Here is a 19,986-nt window from a genome sequence, read left to right on the forward strand (position 1 = left end):
GATTTATACTTCTTGAAATTAGAAGTACAAACTGTACCCTAAATGATGAATTCAAGACTTCACCTTATGTTCACCTATGGCTAGTATTAGTCTGCTTTCCATCTTTAACCTTACCATAAAATGCAGTTTACTTTCTAAGCTTCATTGTTGTGTCTCATTTTTATTAATTTATGTTTTACAAGTACACTGAATTAAATCAGATGCCACTTTATGCATAACCAAGAAGTCAGCATCAAAAGATAAAATTAGTGTCTGTGATCAAAAATTAGTAGATGTCAGATCCATGTCCCCATCTTTTGCTTACCCCATTAAACTGCTTTCTTTCCATTTGTACTTTAATTCTCTTCATTCATTTCTATTAACTTATTCAATCAAAATGAGCTGGGCTTCTTTGATGGAGGCCCCAGAATAGTGACAGCTCAAAGCAAAGCTTTTCTGCTCTTTTTAGTTCCTTTATCATCTTTTCAACTTACACGAGAAACCAGAGGCCTAAAAGAAAAAAATTAAAGAAAGCATGACTTTTTTTAAAGTTTGATTATTCCAAAGCATTTGCTTCAGCCAGAAAATCAGTCCTTTCATAATGGATTTTCTCAAGTTACATATCTCTGGCTCATTATTCAGTTTCTTTGATTTCGTGTGTATGATACAGTGCTGGATGTGGGCAACTACTGGAAATAGTTATATTCATAAGTTATATTGGGATGATCACCCAATTACTTAGAGATATTTCCAAGGCAATTAATCAAGAGGAATAATTTCTGACATTCCATTGAATTTAATGCATTGTCTTACATTTTAAATGGTCAGCAAATATCCACATTCTGAAGTATAAGTAGGAATATTTCTGAGGCTGTGAACTTTAAGTCTTGCCCTCACTGTTCTTTCTTTCTAAAACTCAGCTTACCTTTTTTTTTTTTTTTTTTTTTTAAAGATTTATTTATTTATTTATACAAGCACGGGATACAGTCAGAAGCGCAGGAGGGTGAGAGAATTCACCAGAGCCAGAGCGAGGAGCAGAGCAGGCAGAAGGACCGAAGTACACTGCTGAGGGGAGCAGCGGGCGGCAGGAGAGGTCTGTGCGCCATGTGGGACCCTCCTCCGGTGGTCGGGGAGCAGCCGGGGACCGAACCGGCGCCGCAGAGGCCGCGGGCAGCTTCGCAACCCAGCGCTCAACCGCTGCGCCACCGGGGAGGCCCTCAGCTTACCTTTTTTAAATACAGAGCTTCTACTGACTTACAAAGCAGAGTCAAAGATAGCTGAAGTGCTTTCAGAAGATTAGTACTAGGCCACGGTGTTTGATTTATTCTGAACAGTGATAACACTCTTATATCACTGAATTGAGGAACTCAGGTATGTAAAAAAAAATAGCAAATAACTTTTTTTTTATAGAGGCATGCTTTTTATTTATGTAGTTATTTGTTTGTTTGTTTGTTTCGTTTATACATGCACTGGGTACAGTCAGAAGCGCGGGAGAGTGAGAGAATTCATCAGAGCCAGAGCGGGGAGCAGAGCAGGCAGAAGGACCGAAGTACACTGCTGAGGGGAGCAGCGGGCGGCAGGAGAGGTCTGCGCGCCATGTGGGACCCTCCTCCGGTGGCCGGGGAGCAGCCGGGGATCGAACCGGCGCTGCAGAGGCTGCAGGCAGCTTCGCAACCCAGCGCTCAACCGCTGCGCCACTGGGGAGGCCCTAGCAAATAACTTTTAAGTGTTGTTTTATCCTAAGAAACTTCAGTTTGCATATACCATGTTCAGATTTCTGCTACTACTACAAGCAAAAAATCTACAAAGAAGAATCAATTATATTATTTGCATGAAATCTAATTTCTGCCAAGCACTTCACAGTATTCAAATGAAAGAAAAGTGTCAAAGAAAATTATCAAAGCAATCAAATACATTAAATTGCTAATTGAAGATTTCTTTTAGTTAGAAAAAATTAATGCTGTTTAAGAATGACACAGAAGTAAAATTGCAAATTCAAGGCCTGTCACTTGGGAATGTTTTCATTTGACTCAAAGTTGACATACTGGTCATTAAGCACTGCCACTAAAGTCAAGATTTTCTTTTCTTTTTTTCTTTTTAATAAGCAAGCAATGAAGCTACTTAAAAGGAAGTTATGTCAAGTCTCTCAGCACTGTGCTGTGTAAAAATGAAACTGAAATCTGGCTTAGCATATGTAAAATAGAGGGACTTTAAACAGACCACACAGCTATCTGTCCCTTCAAGTGTGGGCCTGCAGGGAACTGGGGTCTGACTCTAGCTTGTATTGGTTTCCCTGCTGTAACATTACCACAAACGGAGTGACTTGAAACAACACAAAATTATAATCTTACCATTCTGGAGCTATCTCAGTAGGCTACACCCAAGGTGTCAGCAGGTCCTGTTCCTCTGGAGGCTCTAGAGGAGAATCAACCTCCTTGCCTTTTCCAGCTTCCAGAAGCCACATGTGTTCCTCGATGCATCCCTCCAGTCTCTGCTCCTGCCATCACATCTTCTCTGGCTCTCCTGTCTTCTCTTTCGCTTACACTTTCTTTTCACATTAGGTCACCTAGAGAATCCAAGACACCTTCCCCACTTTAAGATCCCTAATTTGATAACATCCCTTTTGTACATTCCTTTAAATCTTGGAGCAGAATACCTTCACAGTTTCCGGGGGTTCGGCGTGGACGTCTTTGGGGGAAGTGTTCGTTATTCTGGTGACCACACCAGAGGAGAACCTGCTGGCAGAGCTCCAAGGGCACGTCAGAGAAAAGGGAGCCTTAGTGTTCTCCAGCAACCAGATGATGAGGGCAGCGTGAGTGAGAGAAAGGTTACTCAGTTAGTGTGAAGGGCAGACAGGCCTCAGAAAAGACACGGTCAAATGTTGCCACCTCCCCTACAAGGAGCAAGCAACGAGCCAGATCAGTGAGCTGGATCAGTGCTCCGCAGTCTGAGGTGGGGGCTGCTCCATGGGGTAGTTGTTCTCAGTCCCCAGTGTTACAAACAAAAACAAACAAACAACAAAAAAACAGAAATAGAAAGTCTATAGAAAAATTTACAGCACTTTGACAGAGCAATTTTATGACTGGAGAATATGCTCATTTGAATGATCATTTTATATTTATTTATACAAGCACTGGGTACAGCCAGAAGCACGGGAGGGTGAGAGAATTCACCAGAGCCAGAGCAGGGAACAGAACAGGCAGACTGACGAAATACACTGCGGAGGGGAGCAGCGGGCACGACAGACCTCTCCTGCCGTGCCCGCTGCAGGGACCCTCTCTGGTGACCGGGGATTGAACCAGCGCTGCAGAGGCTGCGGGCAGTTTCGTAGTCCAGCGCTCAATGGCTGCGCCACCAGGGGAGGCCCACATCATTTTATATTTTAAAATATGAAATATTTCTATTTTGTCTATCTTTTCTTTCCACTTCATTTTCCCAGTTTCATTGTGCATTTTTAAAAGCATCTGTCCAAAGCAGATTAGAAATTGTAGTTCCCTTTCTTTTTCTCTCTTTTTTTCTGCAAAAACAAAACAAAGAAGACCGCCTTGCTCTTCACCACAGGTGGCTCTTCACCACAGGTGGTTCTTCAAGGAGCCCTGAGCTCGGGCAGAGCACATCACTCACACACCAGAAATCTGGGTGAATGTTGCCTTGAAGTAGCCAAGGAGCCAAAATCAGCTGTCAACACCTGGTCATCCCAGTGAGTCCCACCCAAATCCAACTGCCAGAGGTTAACAACCCTCCTGCCCCAGGCTCCAGCCCCAGAGGTGAGGCTAGTCATCCTTCCAGTCACCTCCAGAGGGCAGAAGGGAGGCTCAATTTTAGACACGCTCAGAGCTTTTTATTATTACAAGAGACTAGACATTTTAATTACTGAATTGAGAACGTACTTACTCTGTGACTGAACTTTTCTTACTGTGTAACTGTGACCAGGCAAGTCATGAGGCCAGCTCAGGTTTCAAGGGCAGGCCAGAAACAAGACCCGCAAAAACATGTTACAGGTAACAAAAAGAGAAGTGGCTGTAGGGTTTCACTCCTCAACTCATGATTGTTCAACCTAATAATTATGTATCTCCTCGAGAGGAGGCCAGTCTGAATACAGAGTCACTGAGGTAATGATTTGAGGCAGGATTTCTCAACCTTAGCTCTATTGCCTACAGAGCTGGATTTGCTGTTGTTTTTGTGTGTGCGCGTGTGTGTATAATGGAGAAAGGGGATGTACTCTGCATTACAGGACTTAGCATTCTATCTCATCTCTCAGCCCTAGTTCTCCCACCACAAGTTGTACAACCAAAAATGTTTCTAGACACTGCCATCACCCTGAGGAGGGCATCCAAGGCATCCAACCCCATTCCATCCGCCCTGCTTTATTCTGTACCCCAAGTCTTTGCCCTGCAGTTCCCTTTCATTTTCTGTTTCTTTCACCACCTCTTTGTCTGCTGGAAAACTCACACTCAACTTTCGGTTTCAACTCAGGCACTCAATCCTTGGCAATCCTTCTTGGACTGACTCAGTAGTAGTTAAGTGTTCTTTTTGCCATGATCCCAGATAACAGGGAGCCTATCTTTAGTGTAGTCCCTGCCTCATTGTTTAATTATTTCTTACTAGGTTTTTTCCTTGAGGTTATTGACGGTAAAACACTGTCGTTCACTCTAAGAAGTTCATGCTGTAGTTTATAGAGGCCTCTGCATTCCTCTCATCCAGCCACACTGCCTGTTTTGCATTCAACTCTCATGCCACACAGAGCTTCATTCAGCTCTAATTTTTCAGGTTCTCTCCCAACTCACCTTCCGGGCTTCTTTCCTGGTTGCATTGCCCTTTCTCTTCCTCCTCCCCTGAACGCTCTTCTTTAAATACTCCTTCTTCTAAAAACTTAACCTGAACCTCCAGACCTCGGGAGATCCTTCCATTTTACTCTTCCAAGGCAGCCAATGCTTCTTTTTGCTTGTGTTACAACTTAGTGAGACTCACATGCCACCGTACTCAGGTATAAGAGATGTGCTATTACTTTAATTTTCTAAGTAAAATTAAATCTGATTCTGAACTTCTGGCTCACCAGTGTGGCAAAAAAATAAAAAGTCCTATTTTAGCAAGTCTATTAGAATACAAAATTCTAGAGGCATTTGGAGTCCCTAGGACTTGGAGTAAGGGCCTCTGATCTTCAAACCATTCTGTTCCATGATCACTGTTGAGGTACTTGTTGTCCACTTAGTGGTTCATTTAAATATAGAAGGGTCTGGTGCTTGGTGTCAAGTTTAGGATTTCATCAGTAAGAATGTCATGGCACCCAGGATTCTATCACCCTATAGGCAGGGACCAAGGCAAGAATAAAATGGAGACCTATGTACAGTGCAAATATTTTCAATGTTACAAACCAAGCCAATGATCTATTGTTCTATGCTGACAAATATACCTTCTTAATTTCCTAGTAGGCCACACTCAAATGAAGAATTCTTGAATTCCTCTGTGTTCCAGGCTAGAATACCTTGGCCTAGTGATAACATGTCCCTATCTCATAGCCCCAACTGCATCACATATTGTGAAGGGCTTCAAGTGTACCCGCGTGGACTCTCCAGCCTGCAAACCAAGTTGTGGCCATACCCTTGCAAATAGCCATCCATTGGTGAACCACTGGGCTTAGGAATATACTCAACCAATGGCACAATAAGATGGACCTAAAGAAACCCCAGAAAGCAAAGCTGTTTGGATTGAGACTACTGGGACCCAGGCACCCAGAATGAAATCTAAACAGGATTCAGGATCTAGGTGGACATATTCCATTTGCTGCACAGAAACTTCACCCTGGCAGAGCAAGAGTAACTGAAAGATGGCCAGAGCAGGGCCCTACAAAGCATGAGATCCAAAGCAAGGGCCTCTCTAGCCTCAAGCTAACATAAAACCTAAGATCAGCTCCTTAGACTTTACTGAATATAATTTCTCATTACACAACACTAAAAGGCATGAGGAAATACACCTATGCCAAATGTTAAATCAGTTGAGAATTATACTATCAATACTAATTCAAGTCATACTGATGTATGGAAGCCAAGTGAAAGGATCATCAGGATGTAGTTAAGCTAATAAACAAAATCAGTGTTTCCTGATGTCTTATAAAGTAAATTAACAGGGTTTAACTACAAAAAAAAAATACCCTATAATGATATATTTGAAAGACATATTTTAAAGCAAACTTTTTTTTAACGTAAACCTTCTCAGAGTCTTTAATATAAAATGTTGTCTGTGAACTTTCAAATAGGCCAAAAAAGTAGGTGATATTTATCAAACATGCATGACTGGAGGTTGGGGAGGATAAATAGGTGTAGCCTGCACACACATGCATAACATATGTCTTAGTACAAGTAATCAAAAAAATGCTATTATTAAAAAATTTTAAAAAACATTGTATTTGTCAGAATTCTTGAGTGCAAGTGACAGAAACTACATATAACTAAAGAGGAACAAAGGTATTAAATGGGAAATTATCACTAGAGCCTTCAAGGACTAGGCTTCGAAAACAAGCAGTCTGAGCATTAGAAACCACAACAGAAATAGCCCAATACTTGCTCTACAAATACTGAAATAAATTAATTTCCAACCAATTCTATTTTCTTATGTCATAAGGAAATACTCACAAATAAATGAGAAGAAAAAACAAAACCAGGATGCAAAAGAATATGAGCCAAATTCTATCAAAAAGGAAAGAGAGATGTACAGAAACAATTGTAAAAGGAAATACAACAAAATGTTAACAATGCTTTTCTTCTGAGTGATAAAGTTACAGGTAATTTTTTATTTTATTTATGTACATGAATTACAAATTTTTTATTTTATTTATGTACATGAATTACAATTGTTATTATAAAAATAAATATTTTAAAACTACTTCCAAATTTAAAAGAAAAACTGTTCTAGTGCCAAAATATTGTGACAAGTCCATGTTCACAATTCTCAAATCCTTTCTGATTTCATTAACTTTGATAATGAGGTTTTCGAATTGTCAGATGATCATTGAAGTTCCATATTACCTGAAAATTTTTGGCACAATAAACATTTTTTAAAAATCTTTCTTGCTATTTACATGCATAAGTAGGACATTATATAGAAATCAGAAGTTCCAGTAAATTACTGGTATTAGTGTATACCAAATCCCTATTGTTGGTAGTTAGTACAATCACCATTAGTTGACACTATTGGTAGGATCTTGTAACTCTAGGAAATGTTTACATATAACTTCAGATAAGACCACTTCTTACAAAATTTCATTTTTTCAAAAACAAATTAGCTCTTTATTAAAATAGCAACATAAATATTAATAAATTTATTATTTATTAAAAGTCAGGATTAACAATAACAAAAACCTCACAACACTTTCCTAAATAATGCCAGTCAAAAACTAAATAAAAACAGTAATTAAAATTATTTTTAAATAGCAACAATTAAGAGACTACATACCAAAACCTTTTAGATGCAGTCAAAGCTGTTCTCAGAGGTAAATTTATAGCCTTATGTGTCCTATTATTAAAAAAGAAATAAAAATAAATGAACTAAATCACCAATTACAAAGAAACATTTAGAAGACAACAAAATAAACTTAAGAATAAAGAATTAATAAAGATTAAAAGTTATATTAATAGACTATAGAAATAGAAAAATATAATTTGTAAAATAATAAATGTTCGTTCTTTAAAAGATTGACAAATCTAATAAGGAAAGAAATACATAACTAAAAAGATTAGAAATGAAAAAGAAGTTATACCTATGAATGTAAAGACTATGTAGCGGCCAGCTAACAAATTTTAAATTTCTATGAAAATGTACGGTTTTCTTTAAAAATGTTACTCTAAAAATTGATACTCAGGAAATAGTAATTAGCCTGTCTAGGCCAAAGTCATAGAGGAAAATTTTAATGTTTCCAGAAAAATACCTTTACTCACCTATACAGAAGAAAAAGTTAGTGCCTAAATAATTTTATGGGTGAGTTTTTTCAAACTTTCAAAGAATAGGCAATTCCTATAATATATACTAATCTACAGCACAGAACAAGGTTTTCTGAAGTTGGTAAAAAATAAAATCAAAAATGTAAAACTACAAATCGATCTTATTCACAAGTATAAATTCAGCTCTCTTAAATACAATTTAAGGAGCCAAATGCAATATTATTACATTGAAAGAGGAAAAAACACCATGATGAAATAGGTTGCGTCTCATGCAGAAATAATCCAATATTGAGAAACCTACTAATACTAATATAATGTATTATAATGGGTCAAGGGAGTAAAACTATATGATCATCTGTAGTTGTCCTGAATATGTTTAATATTATTCAACAGCAATCTCCAATAAAATGCTTAGGATAATTGAACAAGGAAACCATTTTCTTAAACTGGTAAAGAGCTATATTTCAATCATACAGCTAACATTTAAAAGTTGGTGAAATATTAATTGCATTCCTTCAAAAGGAATAAGAGCAAATTAATACTCTCATTTATTTAACATATGAGGTATAAAGATTGTGAAGAAAGAGATAAAATTATCATTTATTACACTTAAAATGATTGTCTATTTAAAAGAGAACCAACTAGGAGGATTAATGGAGAATTCAGAAAAGTTACCAAACACAAAAATCAATTGCTTGACCCCCCCCACAAGGAGGAATCAGTCATAAGACAGGAGAAAATGATCCCAAAAAAGAGATGAACTATCAAATAATACAATTAATAAGAAATATGCAGGACCTACAAAATTACTGAGAAATATATAGCAAATTTTCAATAACATTAATATGTTACAAGTTCCTGGATGGGAAACTTAATATTACAAATATGACAGTTATTCCCCAATTAATCTATTATAGTGATTCTAGAGAAAGTGCCAATGAAATTTATTTTGGAACTTGACCAATATAAAACTAAAGTTTATCTGGAAGAATAAACACACCAATATAACTAAAAAATATTTTGAAAAAGAAGAGTGACATTTACTCCATTAAGTTATCACATATTAAAACAAATTATAAAATGACAATAATTAAAACAGCATGGTTCAGAAATAAAGGATACCTAAAATGAAACAAACAAATAATAAATCCAAAATCACTCCAAGTATGTGTAAGAATTTAATATTTGACAAAGGCAGGATTTTCAAAATGGTGGGAGAGGACATTTTCAATCAGTGATGATACAACAACTAAATAAATATTTAGACCCTTAATCACATCTATATCAAAAATAAATTCCATTCAATTCCATTTGAAGATTCAAATCTAAAAAAAAATTAAACATAGAAAAATATTTATATAACATTGATATGGAAACAACTTTTAAAACATATCACCAAAGGCAGAAATCATAAAGGAAAAAGATTTATCTAAATGAAAAATGTAGTATTTTTGTATATCAGACTTTATGAATTTAAATTGGTATATATATGACAAATGGAAAAGTACCTGCAACATATGGAATAAACAAATGGTTACTGGTTTTAAAATAAAAAGTGAATTTCTAACAGAAAAATTAGCAAATGTGTTCATCCATTCCTACAACAGATATTTACTCTGCAAATATGTGCCATGTGTTGTGCTAGGAGTTGGAAATACAATGCTCAAGAATCTGAACATCCAGATACAGTCTCTTCCCTCGTTGATTCCAGCATGGGAAAAAGAAACACACAGACAGTAAATAAACAAAGTTACAAGTTGAGACAGGGATTGGAATCATGAAGAAAACAAAGAAGTACCAACGTGAACAGGAGGCAAGAGGTGAAACTCCTTTCAATCAGATGTTCTGGGAAGGCCTTTCTCAAGATGCTGTACTTAAGCAGTAATCTAAAAAATACAATTATGGTGGGGGAGAGGGTAGCCGAGATGAGCAGCTTAAGTACAAATTTACCAAGTCCCGGAGGTGCAGAAGAGATCTTGGCATATTGGCTAGTGGCTGCATCACAATGGACAGTAACAAGAGAAACATAAATGGGGGTGGATCCAGAGATTAGTCAGACTGTGCAGGTCTCTGTGAGCCATGTAAGGAATTTAGATTTACACTCGGAGCAACAATGTACTTGATTGAATTTATGAGCAAGGTCATTGTTGTCACTCCATCAAGAATGTATTGGTCAAGAATGGGAACAGAGAGACCAGGTAGGAAATAATATGGTCACCATAAAGGAAGTAGAAAGTAGCAAACAGATTAAAGATATATTGGGGGGATAGAATTGATAGATTGTACAGGTCTATTTGATGTAGAGGAAAGGTCACAAGAATCAAGAATAGATCAGAAATCAGAGCCAAATGCAGTATTATTACACTGAAAGAGGAAAAAACACCATGATGAAATAGGTTGACTAATTGGTTGGATGGTGGTGCCATTTACTGCAAATAAGGAAGATAGGGAAACAAGTTTGGCATGAGAATGAGGAATCAGAATTTGGACAAGTTTGACAGATTAGAGGCATCCAAAGAAAGAAAGAGAAAAGCAAATACATGTGCATTAGCATAAAGAGGGTCCTTACATCCAGGGCAATTGCTACGATTGTCCTGGGAGAGATCATAGAAAAGAGGGACTAGAATGGAGGGGAGAAATCTCAACCTTTCAAAGTTGGGCAAAAGGAGGTGGATCAAAACACTGGGGGCGGGGCGCCGAGGGGAGACAGGGAAAACCAGAGAATAATGCCTTGGATATGAAGAGGGAACATTTAAAGAAGCAGAGCGTGGTCAAGTTGAGCACAGGAATGTACCCTTTTGGACAGGGTGATATGGAAGTGACTGGTGACCTTGACAAGAACACTTTCAAGAGGTGGTGGTGGGGGAGTCATGTTGCAGATTGAACGGCAGATAGATAGAAAATGAGGACAATATATTAGCTTCACTCCATAAAAATAGACTGTGAAGCTGAGTTATGGCCAGTAGGTGGGGATGTGCAGAGGGGAAGGTTTAGTTAAGATGGGGACACTGGAGAACGTTTGCCAGCTAATAAAAAGGATCCATTCGAGACAGATGTAGATGATGCAGAAGGGGAAAACATAGAGTACTTCCAAGAGGAGATGGGATTCACAGCACAAGAGGAGGGACTAGCCTTTGAAACTTCCTCCAAAGTCACTAATAGGATGAAAATGGTCACCAAGGTTTGAGGGTCTCCTGGAGAGAAAATGAGGAATATATTTACTATCTTCTATTTTCTCATGGAAATGTGAAATAAAAAGGATGCAATCAGAAAATTTTGAGGGGGAATGAAAAGGTATAAAAATAGTAGTTTTAGAAGTAGGAAATTGAGACAAGTAGGAAGAGTAGCACCAATTTACTGGTAAAACTAGTTGGCTGAGTTGTGTGATTTTCTGAAAGAAAATATTCAATTGTCCAATTAGGCCCATGGAAGGCAGATGGAAGGTTCATCCAGAGTTGGGATTTTGACAGGAATATCATTGGGAGAAATGAAGGTTTAAGACTGCTGGGTACACTGTATTTCAGGAAGAATGATTATATGGCCCATGGGGTCAAGACCAGACAAGGAAGGAAGTGAATCCAAGACCAGCTAATAGTGGAGACAATGAGGTTTATGAATTAACAGGCAGTGAAGAAAGGCCCAGAAAGATAGGAAAATGGTCCTCAGAGTGGAATGTCTGATAATGTGTTAATTCGATTCTTCCTAGAAGCAGACACCAAGACAGGATTCAACTTATACAAGTTTTATTGAGGGACATCTGTAGAAGATAATGGAAGGGTTCGGAAGCAGGGAGGGGCAGGCTGTCATACCATAATGCAAGTATGACCCCTCTAAAAGGAGAGGGACAGTGGGTAAGAAGAGCCTTAAACTGCATGCAGTACAGTTGGAAGAAAGTTGCAGCCCGGTGGCCTAGTCCTCAAGCCAGTCACTCATTAGAGGAGTCCAGGTCTCCCACGAGGCGGCCTCTAGTAATACACCCACTGCGCTCAGGCCTGGGAGCAGCTAGGTAGAAAAATAGCCTCCTTGCAAACCCAGCAGTGGATCCCCCTGGAATGCAGACCAGAAGCTGGGAGCAAGGACTGACTCTGAAGGGAAGAAATGGCCACTAGCGAGAGATACAAGGACAGGACAGGACACTGGAGTTCAAGTTCAACCACAGTTGTGCATTACATAACTCCAGGTGCTGTCAATCACCCAGTCATGGAGGATTTGCACAATTATTGAAACAATCTTCAGGCAGATGGCAGCAGAAAGTGGGGAAGGGGGGGTGGGGGGGGAATGGGGTGGACAACTATACCCTAGATAAGATCTGTGGTTAAAAAAAAAACCCCAAAACTAGAAAAGCGGGAGCTAGGCTCTGAAGAACTAATCATGAAAGAGCGACCTGGGGAATCGACGAGGAGGGCAAGAGGGAGACGCTGTCCTGGGGCGAGACTCTCGAGGCCGCCGGGCCGCGGCCGGGCGGGCGAGGACGCAGCGCTCCGCGGGCAGCCAGGCCCGGCGCGGAGGCCGTCCCCCCGCCGCCGGCCCGCAGGCGCACGGCCCTCCCGGGGGCTGGCGGGGAAGGGCCGCGGGCCGGGCCGGCGCGGCTGCGCGAGGGCGGAGGGTCCGCGAGCGGCCGAGGACGCCGGGCGGGCCGCGACGCGCGGATCCCGACGCGCCGGGAGGGTCTGGAGAGGCGGGCGGCGGGCGCGGCGGGCGCCTGAGGTGCTCGGGGTCCCGCGGTCGCCGGCGGCGGCGCTCACGGGGGCGCGGGCTTCCCCAGGCCCCGGCCGGCGTGCTGGCGCTCCCGGGCGGCCCCGCCGCGGAGCTTGGCGCGGCAGCTGGCGGCGGCCTGGCGCGTGGTGACGGCGCCCGCGGGCGGGCAGCGGCTCCCCGGGGCGGCCGGGCGCAGGGCGGCGGCGCTGCGGGGCGACGGCTTCCCGAGGCTTCGGCCGGCGCGGGCGGCAGCGGTCCCCAGGGAGGAAAGACAAAGACACGCCGGTTAGAAACGGGGCAACGCGCCGGCGCCCCCGCCGGGCCGAGAGCCGCGCACCCACCACGCTCGCCGCGGCCGCTCCCGCCAACAGGTGGCCGCGCTCGGGCGCGCGGGCCGACCCTGCGGCGAGCGGGCAGCGGCCGTCTCAGACCACCGGCTTCCAAAAAGCGACTTAGGAGAATGTGCCAAAATCCTTAACCTTTTGAATACGCTTTAACCCGGATATTTCAGTTGCACAGTTTCCACCAAGGAAAAACTATGAATACATACAAAGTCTGCACACACAGAGTAGAAAATCAGGCAAAGAAAATGAAAGAAAAAATGTTTTAAACTGGAAATAGCCTCTCCTATATCCAACAATGAGGTATTGGTTAAATTACAGTCTTTTTCTCTATTTGAATACTAACCTGCCATTAAAGTATCCTGGGAAATAATATGGAAAAGTATTTATACCAGGTGTAATGAAAAATATCAGTTTCATTCACATTTGTAGTGTGTGTGTGGTTATATTCAGGTGGGTGAGGCCACTAGTGATCTTTGTCTCCCAAATTATATACAATACGATATTTTGTTTTTATCTTAACAAACTTAATGAACTTTTATTTCAAATCAACTTAATAAAAAGAATTTTACTGCATTCTTATGTATCCAATCTTTCCCCCAATCCTAATTTATGAAAAGGATTTTATATTGTGTAACAAAGTGGTAGGCATCAAAAGAACTCAAGAATGAATGAATGGGACACAGAATTTATCCTCCTCAAAGGTTTGAATGCTACAGTCTATTTATCCCTTAAACATTACAGAATTCATCAAAACCACTGTCTTTTGTGAAGTTATACCTTATTTTACTCTATTAGTCATTTGTTAGAAGCTTTCTGGGCTTCTAACAAGCACAGATCTGTAATCCCACACCCAAGAACACAAAATTTGCTACAGACCAAAAAAAAAAAAAAAAAAAAAAAAAAAACCTCCACACTTTGCAACAAATGTTTTAGATAATACCAATGTTTTAACAATGTATTCAATAATATTCTCTTCAACTTGAAAGAATTTAGAGAGAACAAAACTAAAAATAATATAATGAGCTAGACTCTAAACTTAACCTCTGGGTCTCCCAACCAACAAATCTGAATGTTTAGCAACTAATACCTAGGAAGTCTATTTTGCTAAACCTCATTTCAGGAAACTATATAAAGGCAACAATAAAATAATACTTATATAATATAGGTAGGGGCTCCAGGGTTTTGTTATTAAATTGATAGAAGATTTACTATAACATGGGTTCCAATGACATTTTAAGCCAAAATTGCCAGGCTGATTTTACTTAATGATTAGCACATTAAGGTTATATGTTCATTGGAATGTTGTTTAAGCAGACAATGATCACACCATCTTGCAAGTTTCCTACCCTTTGACGGTACTGAGTAAAATCATATTTGGAGGCATAGCTTAAGTAAAAATTACTAGAAATAAAATGTTCAAAGAGAACAAATCCTAAGAAATCACAAGAGTGTGTTAACCATCAGGATTAAAAACAGGTAAGAGAAAAGAAGTGGGGTTTTTTTTTTGGTTTTGGTATTTGGTTCTATTGTCCAACATTCGTGATCCAGTGATTTCAATTTGATTCCACATCTTTAGCCTATTATATCTCAGGTACTATGTACTCAGATCCTAAGAACAAAAAAGATAGCATGAGATTCCTATCTCTAAGCTCTATCTAGAAAATTACCACCCCATTATTACAATAGTTCAGGCCCTGGGGTTAACCCTGCAGTCCTGCTAAAGTTTTTCTTCTCATATTCTTTAGATGAACTTTCTAATTTCTGTCATTCCTTTGCTCAAATTCATCCAGAGCATCCATTATTTCCACAGTAGCTAAATTATTAGTTCTTAAACTTTCATGGGAGTCAAAGTTCAGTCTGAGATTCTGTTTAAAGATATGTACTCTAGAAACACACACAAAAATGCAGATACTATACACACTGCGTTGCACTAGAACTGACTTCCCAACATAGTATACAAAACCAATATTTACAAAGACTATACCTCCCTTGTACTGTTGTTTTTCATGACAGGAAAATGGTGACTTCCTGAAAAAAAGTTAAGACTATTCTAACTGCTCAGTAGTAAATCGCAAGACTTGGTTTACTAAGTTGGAATTATGTGGTCTTTGACATCCTTACATATACATCATCCTTGATAATCAATTTTTCTCCATGGCAACAAGTTCTGCAATTCTTGACTCACAAAGTCATAGAAACAAAGCAGAAGTCCCCATAGTGCTTTGTCAGGTTAAGGTAGTTTGTGTACTGAACACTAAATTTCTCCAAGACTTTAAAGTTAAGACCAAGTCACATTACTTCCTTTGCCTTCAAGTTCAATTAAGACCTCTAGAAACGCAGTAAGTTTCCATCTAATAGAGAAAAACATCATGTTCTATTCCTATTTCTTGGCAACACCTCTTAGAAACGTGGTGACAGCTGCTGATATGGAAAGTGATGATGCACAGTGACACGTGGCTATTCTCTCCTTCTCAAAGCTGGACAACCATGATGTGTGCCTGACATCACAGGTGCACATCTGCCTCAGATGCTAACACTTGAATATTATTAAGATATTGACAATCTTTCCAGTTTCCAAAAAGTACTCTAAAATGTAATTCTTCGATGACATCAGAGAGTACATGAAAATGTGAAGGTTGACACAGTGAGAGGCATCACTAAATATCATCCAGTTGCATACTGAAGAGAAATGGCATAGTGCCATATTTTCCAAGTCTGACATGGTTATCATTTGACAGAAGCACTGCCCCAATTCTCTTTTCAAAGAGCACATTTTAGAACGTATGCATCAAACTATTTGACTCTACTCCTCCCTAACATACACTATTATTTTCCACATCTATACTTTTATTCTTGGGATTTCACCCATAATGTTTCCTCCTTCTCTCACCTTTGCAAACGCACCCATCCACACCATCCCCCAAAGCTCACAGCCAGCCATTCTGCCCTAATTACTTCAGTCTGAAATGATCTCTCCATTTTCTGAACTCCCACAATGTCTACTACCTATGACTGTTTTGAAAGTGCGAAAGTGTGGTTTCGAGACCAACAGTCTCAAAAATGCACTATAAAGAGCTGTGCTGGGGCAATTTCTCCAGTTTTCCCAAAACTATTTCACCACTCTTTAAAAAGTAACCCATTCCCAGATAGATGGAAAGGGAAGTGTTTATTGTTGCTGGAGTAACCATCTGACTCATTTCAATCATTCTTTTCTTTACTCATTTTCACACACAGAGTTCTGATTTGTGAACTGCATATTTGTCAGGTCAGTAATGTCATTACTGACTGCCGAATTCACCACCATCATAGCTCCACCCTGGATTTTTCAATCATTGCCTACCAATTCCACAGCCACCTTATACTCTATGAGCTAGAATTTATTCACAGCTTCAAATAAAGGTAAGTAGGATTATATGAAAAGAGCTAAATCTGACAAATTTCAAATAAAATATAAAATTATATATATACACATTCTAGAGCACAGCAGTAACTTGAAGATCATCTCTTCCAATAAATTTATATTACAGATGGGGAATGACAAGGGATCAGGTATTATGGAGCAAGAAAGTGAAATTTTAAAAGATTCAAAATGTCAAAAAAAAAAAAGTAGCAAAATCATGCAGCATGATGGAGTCAACACTAAGGATAAATGAAACCAAAGAATTAAAGAACTGAAAGAAATAACTCAAAATGTAGACAAGCTCTATCAGTCATCTCAACGTCTCTGTCCAGTGTCTGACATTCTAAGTATCAAGGTGACCTGAACTCATGCCAATTACAGTTATTAATGACTTATTTAGTGTATGCCAGGTATCCTATGTATTTTACATACATCAGCACCATTTCATTAAACTCTAAGTGGGAAAAAATGTGCTACTGGAGATAAGTCTATAGGACCTCTGTAATAAGAAAGCCAAAGTAGGCTGTGTGTCTACAGCCTGGGTTGTAGAAAGGATGCTCTGAAAATTGAGGACTGTCTGATCTGAATGGGAAATATGAATTTATCACATCATCAGAGAATGCTGATATTGATCACTGAGAGATGATTCAATGCACATCAAGCAACCTTCTGATTATATATATATTTTTTTCATTTCGATTTGCCTACTGGGAGAACACACATAAACATGAGAAGTCAATGTGCCCGATACTTCTCAATGCAAATTAAAGAACTAGTGTTGTAGTATTTATATACACTAGTGTCTAAGAACCTGGTTAGAGTTCTGAGTCCTCTAGCACATGAGTTACCCTGATGAACGTCAGATCAGGGCCAGCTTAGAAAGCAGAAGCTATGTGAAAGCTATCTGTGGAGCCTGGCGGTGAGTCTAGCCTGCTCTGTCTTGCTCTTGACCATCCTCAAACTACAATGCCATGTGATTTCTCTCCCTGGCCCCTTGCCTCCGCCCCCTCCCACCCCCACCCCCACCCCCCGCAACACACACATGCACACAAACGCGCCAGAACCACTTAATTATAAATGGAAAGTGGAGGAACAAAACATCGTGTTGTTTCTCCAAGCCCCACAGCAGCACACTGTGATTTTAGAGCTTAGTTTTACAGCAGAGGAGGAGGTAGATTTGGGGGTTATTTAATGGCACTAATATTTGCTTCACTTGTTCAAAAAAAAAAAAAAAAATCAGTCACCTAAGTAAAAAGTTCAAGTAGATCTTGACCATATAAAAACTTTTACCAAAGAATCAAAAATGTCACATGTCCACAAATACACATGATAAGCAGTTATTTAGGGGTTTTGTTTGTTTCAGGTACTTTGTCAATTTTTGCTTTTTAACATTTCCATAGGAGACAGCCATAAACTCAGCAAGATCCTAACATGATATCACAATTCTTGGTAAGACTTTTAGTTCATTATCTTATACCACAAATTACAAAGTCAAAATGCACTAAGAACCATTAGAAATTCTACGACCAGAGATGAAAATAAAACACACAAAAGCTGCACTAGTGCTAAGAAATTCAAGAATACAATATTACTTTTTCTATTACTAAATTTTAACTATTATGATGGTATTATGAAATAATACTTTGATTACTTTTTTCCAATTGATAGTAGTTATAATTAATATTCTTTTTAGACAGAAGGACTCAGTAAATAATATATTGAGAAGTACTGCCATCTTTAGGGAGAAAGCAGGATTACTGACTAAAGTAAAATTGAAATATATCAATAAGTACTTAACCTCTATGAATCTTATCATGGAGAGTTCAAATGGGACACATTTTTTTTTACTGGATGTGTCTTTTGTGGCACAGTTTTGTCCAAAAAAAAATCTAATATCAAGCAATTGTCAGAGGCAACAACAATCTCTGCAAAACAAAGCAATAACTGAATTGATAAATTAGCCAAGATAATCAGAATGATCAAAATTAAGGATACATTTTTATAAATTATGAGTCACATCAAGATTAAAAGAAACAAACTGTTTCAACAAACAAATGAAAAACTATTTCTGTGATCTGCATGAAATGTTGGTAGACTTTTAAAATTTAGAAAGTAAACATCACTGCCTTTCACTGTCACTGAAATAATGAACTGTTTTGTACACATACAAGTTTTTATACAAGTCTAAAGGTAAATTATTTATTTCCCTGAAAACTTTCCATTTCATTCTCAAGAGAAAAAAATCCCTGTCAGCTATTTCTAGTAACTAGCAGTAATATTTATATACCTATTTTTTAATGTCAACATTTATCATAAATCAGCCAGAATGATCTCTCTGAAGAAGTGTGAAATACTGTATTGTGTTGCACATGAGCTACTCAATATGATGTGCCAGAAACAAAGAATAATTTAATACTTTGTCCATTAATATCAATAAAAGTCAGCTGTCTAAATGATAGTGTCCCAAGCATATACATGGAAAAGTTCATGGACCAAGAAATAAAAATATCTGGGTTCTACAATTTTCAGACATTAACAAGTGGAGTAACAAAGTGTAGAAATGTGTATGCAAATATAGCTGTTTGTACAGGAAAGAGCTCGTAAAAGAACAAGAAACTGGTAAGTCCTTGCCTCTAGGGAGGGGAATGAGAGAACTGAGAAATGATAGGGAGAAAACTTACCTTTCACAGTACAACTCTTTGTACTGTTTTATTTGTTTTATATGTATGTTATTATTAAATAAATAACTACATAAATACTGCCTCTATTCCTGACTTCATTAATTACATGAAACTCTGTGCTATCACTTACCTTAATTTTCTCCATTGAAAATGGGGCTATACTCAATCTCTAGAATCCCCATCCACAATTCAACGGAAATATGGCTCAAGAAGGTATATACAAAAATGCCAGGTAGCTAAATAACTGTAAGCCTTACTTTGTAGTGACTTAAATCACAGCATATAAGAATTATTTACATTTCTACTCTGTTCCCACCAGGCTATAAAAGCAGCATAATAAGCAAAAGAATCTGGTAAGAGAATTCAGGTTTGTGACCTTGACAATGTTTCTCTTCTTTCTATTCTGTATCAAAAGTAAAAATCTGGTTAAATAAGTCCTCCTTTTTTTTTTTTTCACATTCAAACTATTACTTCTAAGATACAGACTCTCAAAACACCTTTTGATAAATGATTAAATACTGAAAATAATTAAGAGGAAGAACTTTTGTGGTAGAGTTAAAAATGGATCCGAAGGTAGGAAAAAGCTGAAAAAAATCACTCCTGTGTTGCCATAAAATTAGTCCAAGAATTTCCTACAGCTATTCATAATCTTTATAAACAAAAAATACTAACAGATCCAGAGCAGGCAAGAGTACAGGAGTAGAAGGTTTAGACCAATAAAAGTAGGACACAAAGGAGACACTGCAAAGAAAACAAGCAAAACTGACTGACACCGAGGAAACAGAACGGAAACAGGCCTGTAGAGGAGAACTGTTAGTCTTGGAAGTCAAGATAGTTTTGACATTTTGATTACATTTTGATTAGACTTGCAGTTTAATCATGGGGGCACTGTAATTAAATGCAATGATAACACAAAGGATGAAAGTGAAAAATAAATGGTAAGGTAA

The 19,986-nt window shown here is 38.7% G+C and overlaps 1 protein-coding gene across 1 annotated transcript in view; it reads right to left on the reverse strand.

Moving 5' to 3' along the window:
* Positions 1 to 12,657: 12,657 nt before the first annotated feature.
* Positions 12,658 to 19,986, reverse strand: part of ZNF800 (zinc finger protein 800) — a gene marked incomplete at both ends in the record, with an annotated part of 41,950 nt that continues 34,621 nt past the window's right edge. The window contains one exon of the mRNA XM_084229494.1: positions 12,658 to 12,844. Within this exon, the coding sequence (XP_084085620.1) occupies positions 12,658 to 12,844 (187 nt within the window). The remainder of the gene's footprint in view (positions 12,845 to 19,986) is intronic.

The sequence above is a fragment of the Talpa europaea genome (assembly GCF_964194135.1).
Source record: "Talpa europaea genome assembly, chromosome: 3".
NCBI lineage: Eukaryota > Metazoa > Chordata > Mammalia > Eulipotyphla > Talpidae > Talpa > Talpa europaea.